The sequence below is a fragment of the Lactuca virosa genome, chromosome 6, assembly GCF_052849685.1.
Source record: "Lactuca virosa cultivar CGN04683 chromosome 6, Lactuca_virosa_CGN04683_v6, whole genome shotgun sequence".
In the NCBI taxonomy this organism is placed as follows: Eukaryota; Viridiplantae; Streptophyta; class Magnoliopsida; order Asterales; family Asteraceae; genus Lactuca; species Lactuca virosa.
The window spans coordinates 225,559,819-225,568,262 of record NC_136431.1 but is presented as its reverse complement, the minus strand read 5'-3'; the positions used below and the strand labels follow the sequence as shown (position 1 = coordinate 225,568,262).

General features: G+C 34.4%; 1 protein-coding gene across 1 annotated transcript; it reads left to right on the top strand.

The window, feature by feature from the left end:
- Positions 1-4,934: 4,934 nt before the first annotated feature.
- On the top strand, positions 4,935-6,805 carry LOC145122744 (bax inhibitor 1-like). Its single transcript, XM_079058315.1, has 6 exons — positions 4,935-5,085; positions 5,579-5,722; positions 5,824-5,915; positions 6,004-6,190; positions 6,283-6,355; positions 6,449-6,805. Exons 1-6 carry the CDS (start codon positions 5,005-5,007, stop codon positions 6,556-6,558), a joined length of 687 nt encoding a protein of 228 aa, XP_078914441.1. The 5' UTR covers positions 4,935-5,004; the 3' UTR covers positions 6,559-6,805.
- Positions 6,806-8,444: the final 1,639 nt, after the last annotated feature.

Genomic DNA, 8,444 nt, shown 5'->3' with positions numbered 1-8,444 from the left:
AACACATTAACATTTATAATAAAAAAGAACATATATTTTCCAACAAAATACTTATGAACTCACCAACTTAAATGTTGACACACTTTTTCAAAACACTTGTATTCTCAGGAAATTTAGTAGACAGGTACTCTCTCGGGCGTTTCGAAGACGGAGCATAGATGTATCTCGTCTTATATTTTGTTATAGTATTAATGTTAAACAAGTAATGTTTTGAACACAATGTAAATACTATGTTATCAATACAATGATTGTTGTTACTTTAATTACTATTATACATTTGTTGTGATACTGTACATGACGTCATCCGCCCCCGAATGTTTCCGCCGTTCCTGTTTGAGGGTGTGACACGGGGCCCGATGTAGTAGGCAAGACCCATGTTATGTGATTATGTGATTATGTGTATGGTATGTGGTAGCTTGGGGAGACTCACTAAGCTTCGTGCTTACAGTTTTCAGTTTTGGTTTCAGGTACTTCCGGTAGCAAGGGGAAGAGCTCGGGATAACTGCAGTGCACACACCATTTGTTTAGCCTGGGATGTTTATACTCTGATATTTGGATATGTGATTTTGATACAGTATTTTGATATAATGTTTTGAGATATTACCACCTATGTTTTTATGAGATGATTTGGGTTACTATGGTTTTATATATAAATTAAAAATGAAATTTTTAGACCGTATTTTGGGACGTTTCACCGTACCACATATAATCAACAAGTATAAGCACAATTCTTAGTGAGTTCCCCAAAATACCATATACAGCACAACATAAAATTGAAAATTATAGATTATCAGCAATCCTGGGGACTATCAGTAGTCCCAATGAGCTAATAGCACGTCCGATGGTTTATCAGCCACCCTGGAGACTATCAGCAGTCCCATTCACATATAATTAGCAATACATAAAGCATCAAGACCTAGCTCGTCATCACAGATACAACTATTCTACCAGACAGGTAAGAATAAGAGAGGACACTCACCTGATAATGATGACAGGAACACCTAGCACTCGAACTGTCGGATCTAGACTCTGCCTAGTCAATAAAGCAATTGACCCTAATTAATAATTAAAGTCAAAAACCTCACTTGCATGTCCAAATCTGACAGCTAAACCTTCTAAGGCAAAACGGAACATTTTGACCTCCTCATGGTCCAAAAACACTAAAACTTGACCAAGTGTCAAAGTCAATGAAAGTCAACACTTGGAGCGTACACTGAGCGTACCATTCCTTATGTTGGGCGTACAACGAGGTCATCATGCATTAGGGAAGAATCAGGTTACGCTACGTGTAGCCAAGAGTACGCCTAGTGTACTCCATCAGTCTCTAAATCCACTAAGTTGGTGTCTTAATCCTTTAAGACTACCTACCCAACCCTAGATATGACTAATTTGAGACCTCTTAATTTATGAATTCGTTGGCTTTAAGCCATTGCATGGCAAGGAAAGGCTCAAAGCATCACTTCATCCATTCTAACCTACTTTACTCATGCATGAGCCAAAGGGGAAGATCAAGCAAGCATTTTTATGAATCTAAGTGTTCTAATATGCATGAAAGGACAACTTAAACCCCTAGGATAGTCCCAAACACATAAAGATCCAAATTTGGGGACTTTTAGCTGATAAATCTTAAACCAAAGAGATCTAGAAGAACACTTGTTAAGGTATAGATTTTATACCTGAAAATGATACACAAAGGTGGGAAGTTCCTGGATCTTCAAGCTTGCTAGTAACTTCTTCTTCTTCTCTAACCTCCTTCCACTACAAGAGCCAAGAACACTCAAAACTTGCAAAAACACACACAAGCCACTCACATGAGATTAGGGTTTATGGGAGGGTTGGAGGCTGATAAGGGTGGCCAGAAATGAGGTCATCTTTTTTCTTAAATAGGGCAGCCCTTAAAATTAGGGTTTAACATTTGGGCTAGTACGCCCAGCGTACCATATGTACGCCCAGCGTACCACATGTACGCCCAACGTACTAGATGGCCATCAGTGTCCATGCATGTTGCATGAGTACGCTGTGCATACTCATATATACGCACCGTGTACAGCCACTTTTGCAAGCCTTTTTCTATGATGGACCAAATGTCACACTTTTGATAAATATTCAAGAGATGATAAAATGTACCTTATTTCGGGATGTTACAACATGCTTTTCGAATGCCTCCAATTCTCACAGATGTCAATCCCATGCATGCACTTTCCATCAGTAATATGATACGTATATATGAATGATACAATCAATTATACTATGGCAAGAGGTATATCATCTATCAACAATTAATCAATTATAATGCAACATATCGATTAGTTCATATCTTGTTCTTTTTCTATGCTCCTTAAATTATGCAACCTCAACACCACGAAATCTTATTCTTAACAAACAAACATAACCCATTTCTAAATTCACACCATCATTTTTTCCCCATAAATAGGTATAACAAATTAACCCATCTTTTTACAAATTTCCTAAATGGCCACCAAGTTCTAAACTCTAACTTGTTGAGATCATATTTTTCTAAAAAATGGTTTAAAGCTCGGGAATTTTGAGCAAAATAAGTCCTTAATTTATGAGCTTCTCTACGGTGGGCCGGTGGCAAAATTTCTAATACGGTGTCAAAAAAATGTGCAGCATACTTTTAAATTTTCCTAGTTTCGGACATGTGATGTTTATGTTTTATACTTTGAACTTATTGTGAGCATGACGTCCATATTACAATCCTCGTTTTCAATATCTTGAAATGCAGTTTCCACAAGTCTTCAAACAACTTAAAAACCAATTACATTTTGGGTACTAATTTTGAAGTGAAAAACTTATTAAACCGGAAAAATGAAAATAATGTTAGTGTATTCCACATTGGTGCGATACGGTTCAATAAATTTCTATTTATGTTGAGGTTCCCATTCTCTCCTTAAGGGGCTCTTTGGAGAGATAATATTAGCCTCCACATGTATTTACATGATACCAGAGTCAGCGTTCTGCACCCTTGTGACTCAACACATCTATGTCTATCCTCATCGAGCCTCCAACTCCGAGGGGGGGGGGGGGTGTTACTATATGTATCGCCTGTGTATCAGGCTAAGCATTAGTAAAATGATGTAATAGTTAGGGTCAACAATTCTAATCAATTCTGACGTAATTAAAAGGAATTATTTGAGTATTATGTGAATTATGTGAATTTATGTGCATGAAACTTGTTTATATAGATATAATAAATGAAGAATGAAAATAAGCGTCAAAAATAATGAAGAAACTATGACATGTCGAAATCCGAGTTATAAAGAACGCCGATCTCTATGTTTAGGAATGCATTTTTCTTTGCATACTTTTCCTTGCATACTTTTCCTTGTCTCCTCCCCATCTCTATGTTTAGGAATGCATTTTTCTTTTCTTGGTTTAATTGCCGCTTCAATTTTAGGTCAGTCGTGACAGTTGATGAAGGTGATAAGGTTGCTCGGATGACAAGCATGATAGGAGATTTACAGAGAAACAAGTTAAATACGATAAATACCCAATCTTTTAAAAACCAGTTTAAACAGGCCGGTTGAACCGGGAATCGGGAGCGAGAGCGGTTCAATTACGATCAATTTTATATTAAATTCTTCACAAATCAATCCGGTCGGTTTCTTCAGAAATCGGGTTGAACCGGTGTGATAAACCTGTAAATAACCGTTTTAACCAGTTTATTGGACTTCTATAGATGTATTTTACTTAGCATGTTAAAAACAACTCATTGACGAAAAAAATTGAACTTTCGAAGTGTACACAACTCAAAAGTCGACGCACACCACCGCCATATGTAGGAATATTTTTAGGTGAATCGGCAATCGAACCGGTTGTAACGGAAACCAGTCACCATAGCGGTTCAACTAAAAAAACCGATTTTAAAACATCATAAATACCATATGTCACAAATATATCGCAATAAATATAATAAACAGAGAAATTTCATGAAATAACCATATCTTAAGGGGTGTTTTTTACCTTTTAACCATAAAATTTCAAAATCTGTAAAATGGTAATCAGATTTGCAGAGGGTGCTCCGTTTACCCTTCTGAGGATCTCAACACACCTCTGCAGAAATGAGGTGGCAGCACTAAAGGACAAAAAATTTCGAAGGTTTTTAGGGTTCCGCAGAGGTGGCTCTGAGGATCGCTTAATGGCTCTGAGGATTTGTTCTTGAGCAAAACATAGTGCCAAAATCAACAAGTCTATTTTTTTTTTTATAATTTTTGTTACTTAATAATCCTTTTTGCATATAAAATAAAAAAATAATAATTTCGCAGAGATGAACATCGATCCTCAGAGGGCGCTCTGTGGATCTGTTCTTGAGCAAACACCTCTACGGATCTGTTCTTCGCAGAAACGATATTTCCATGGCAAAAATCGGGCAAAATTTTGGGATTTACTAATCACTAAACTATTATACATTCATACAAACTATCATACACCCTAACAACATATAATTAACTTAGAAAATGGGCAAATAGGTTTTCATACCTAAAAATTTGGCCCTATGTTTTGCTTAAGAACAGATCCTCAGAGCCATTAACCAATCTTCAGAGCCATTAAAAGATCCTGAGAGCACCCTCTGTGGATCTGATGGTCATTTTACAAATTTCAAAGTTTTATGGTTAAAAGATGAAAACACCCTTTAGAGTATGGTTATTTCATAAAATTTCTCTAATAAACACCATATATAACAAATATACCGTCTAAAAATTATAACAAACAAAAATCTGGAAGGATTTGATAAGGAAAATCGAAGATGTTTAAAAAAAAAAAAAAAAAAAAAAAAAGATAAATAGAGTTGCATTTACATCATTTATCCTCTTTAATAATAGAGATAATTATATGTCAATAGTTTGTTGCAAGTTCGAATATTTGACTTAACCCTACCAGATAACTAAACATCTATAAATACGGCACATCGTTTGCCGTCTAAGAGTCATCTTATTCAATACCAAAATTTCTTGACATCGTAGGTATCTGTCTTCAACTTCAATGGAATCCTTGTTGTCGAGTTGCTATTCTCTCAAGGATATTCGCCAAATCTCTCCTGAAGTTCAGACTGCTCTGAAGCAGGTTTGTAAACTGTATATTCTGTGGAATCTGGCTGATCTGGCTTAATAGTAAATAAATCATAAATGTGTGGTTTTGGATAAAAATGGTTCTGTGAAATTTTTAGATGATTCTTTTTGTTTAACAATTTTGTTTAGGAAATCTTGAAAGAGTATATCTTCTTTTTCATTCTTTTTCTAACCAATATTTATTAGACGATATATTGTTATTATTATTGTATATTTAATATTCAGACTGCGTTGAGTCTTTCTTGTTTTGATTACTTGGTTTTCAAAGTGCATGTGGATTGTGGAAGTATTTCTGAGTTTTGTATAATGAATAAAAAAAAAAAAAAATCAACGGTCTAATGTTTCTATGCTGTTCGTTTTGTGGTGCTAACATCAAACTCGCTAATTGTGATAAAAAATAATCAAATAAAATATTGCTTACATGGACTTTATACAAGGCATGTGTATATGTATGATAACATATAATTCCTATAATCATGTGATTGCAGGGATATGCGAAAGTATGTTGCTTGTTAATAGCATATGCACTCGGGTTTTATCTCCATATCCTATTGGACAATGGATGTTTTTTCACTGCCTTGGCAACATTTGAATGTATGCTTTGGTTGATCGCCACTCCTCCATGGGAAGAGGTAGTTGTCTAGTTATCTTCTACGTATATACCCAATGATTTCTTGAAATCTTATTAATCTTAATTATTCCTTATATATTCTTCATGGGATTCTTATTCCAGCACAAAAGGTTAATGACATATTACCTATTTAGCATTCTCTACGGAGCCTCCTCTGTTTCTGTAGCCAAATTATTCATAGATTTTGACACGCGGTTTGTTCTTTTCCTTTTATTAATTATTATATATTACTCAACTTACCCCGTTAATGTTTCTTGATGTATATTTCTATTGGTTTTGTAGCATGTGGGTGAGTGAATACATAGGAGCTGCCATCGCATTTGCTTGTTTCTCAGGCGCTGCCATGCTAGAAAGGCGTAGAGAGTTTTTTTATCTTGGAGCTCTTCTTTCCTCTGGTGTTTCAATCTTCTTCTGGTCACATTTTGCTTCAAAAATCTTTGGTGGTGCCACTGCTTATTTCCAATCTGAGGTAAATACGTAACTCCTGATTCATTCTTTTTTACAGTTTCTTTCCATCTTTTTCGACCATTTGTGTTAATTGTCTTTGTTTCAAATTTGCAGATTTATTTTGGGTTAATGGCGGTTGTTGGTTGCATGGTTGTTGCAACTCAGGTGCTCATCCCAAAGACTTGGAGTATGTGAAGCATCCCCTCAAACTTATTTTCTGACTTGAATGCTGTTTTTGCTCCCTCACATTTTATACTGATTTTATTGCTGTTTTTATTAGTATGTGATGCAGTTGAACAATTCGGACGGAAGGGAACAGAGGAAGAATATGAGGACGAGGGGGATTATGAACAAAAGCTGCATTCAACTACAAATAAAAACTCGGTATAATTTATACTTTTGTGTGGTACATGTTTTTTTTTTTTTTTAACATCAGTCGTGGATATGTTCTATGTCACTTAGAGACTTAATATGATATCGGGTTTTACAGTGAGCTTTTGTCATAAAAGGTTTTTTTTTGTTTTTTTGGCCTCTTTGATCATCCGGTGTGAAAAGGGTATTTTATATGGGATAATCATAAGAAAAACCAAAATCATAGGGTTTTTATCATAAAGGCCTTTTGGCCAATTGAGATCGTGTTTGGTTTAGCAAATGGTTTGCCAAATTTTTGTATATGGTCAAAAATATTTAACATATACAAAAATATTTAAACAATATAACACCATGAGCATGAGCTTCTATGCTTCTCTAGCTAAGCATGGTCCTTCCCCTTGTCACAGGGCCCTATATATGTGAAATGCCAACACAACAACTATAAAGTAACATATCTCATAAATATTTAATAATATATCCTATTAATAATGAGACATGCATAGATAAGTCATAAGTGATTAACCTATACATGAATGATGTAATGTGGATATCTGCAACTTGCCTCATTTCCCACGTGTCCTCATATTCTGATATTCACCTCGTCTTCTGTTTTTCCTTCCAAATTCTAGTTTTCTGTTCTTCATCTAATCTCCACATAAATCAGCAAACATATTTAAATTCAACTAGAAAGTATACTGGAAGGTAGCGTTTTTTTGATACATCTTCTACGACTTGTTTTGACGTTTGGATTTTATCGGCCTAGATGAAAAATATGTCCACCTTCAGCTGAAAAATAATAGGTTAAACAAAAAAGTGACATAATATGTATCGAACTAAAAAGTAAGCAATAAAGACAACACATATCATTATACAGTAAAAGAAAAGAGAATTACTTCTACATTTATTTTTTTTGCTGAAATTATTTCCCAATTGATTAATGCCAAACACTCTTTCCATACATAAACTATGTCTTTGCTTGTGGTCTATTAACCTGAAGCAAATCTAGAAATTCATTCTTTTTAAGCAACCTACTTGCATATTTCTCATAAAACCAAAATACTTAGAATTCTAACTAATAATAGCAACCTAGTTACACTTCCTTATAAGTCCCATAATATTTAAAAAGAAAATGGGTTTCTATGTACTTATAATTTCTCTCACCTATAATAGCAATTTGCTTAGAGTTTTTAACCATAATAGCACGTACGTACATTTCTTTTCTTTATTTTTAGCCATAATAGTAAGCACTTTCCTATAATGGTTGAAGAGATGTAAGCAAACTGCTATAAGGAGGTACATATTGCGATTATCACTAAAAATGTAAGTACAATGTCGATTATAGGTAAGGAAAACGTAAATAGATTGCTTTTACGGGTATTTATTATAAAGTGAATTGCTTATATTAGTAAAAAGAGTAAAGTAAGTTGTTATTTCCTGCAATTTGCTCTTCAAAAAATATTATAAACCTTTCCAAGTAGAGAATCATAGGTTGGTGGAAAAACGTATTTGGTATAAATGTGATTATCCATTCTCACAAATGGACCTCCAGATGGCAAGTAAGATGTAATTCACCCTGATTTTAAAGAAATGAATAAATAAACAACTTAAGTATTAAATAATTTAGAAACGACTATATGTATGGCGTATCAACAAAAAAAATACGAAAGAAAACCTGGTTCTGGTCTAAAATTTTTGAATGCAACTTCTACATTGCTACGATGTTCAATCAAGAGACCTCTAAGCAGAATATCAACTTGTAATAATAATTGCAAGATTAAATAAACTGTCGATGCATAAAAACTAAATCATAATGGGATTGGAGACCAACTACCTGAACAAATGGATGTGTATTTGCACAAATTCTGTTCAAAAGCATTGTAAACCCACCTACATAAATTCAGAGC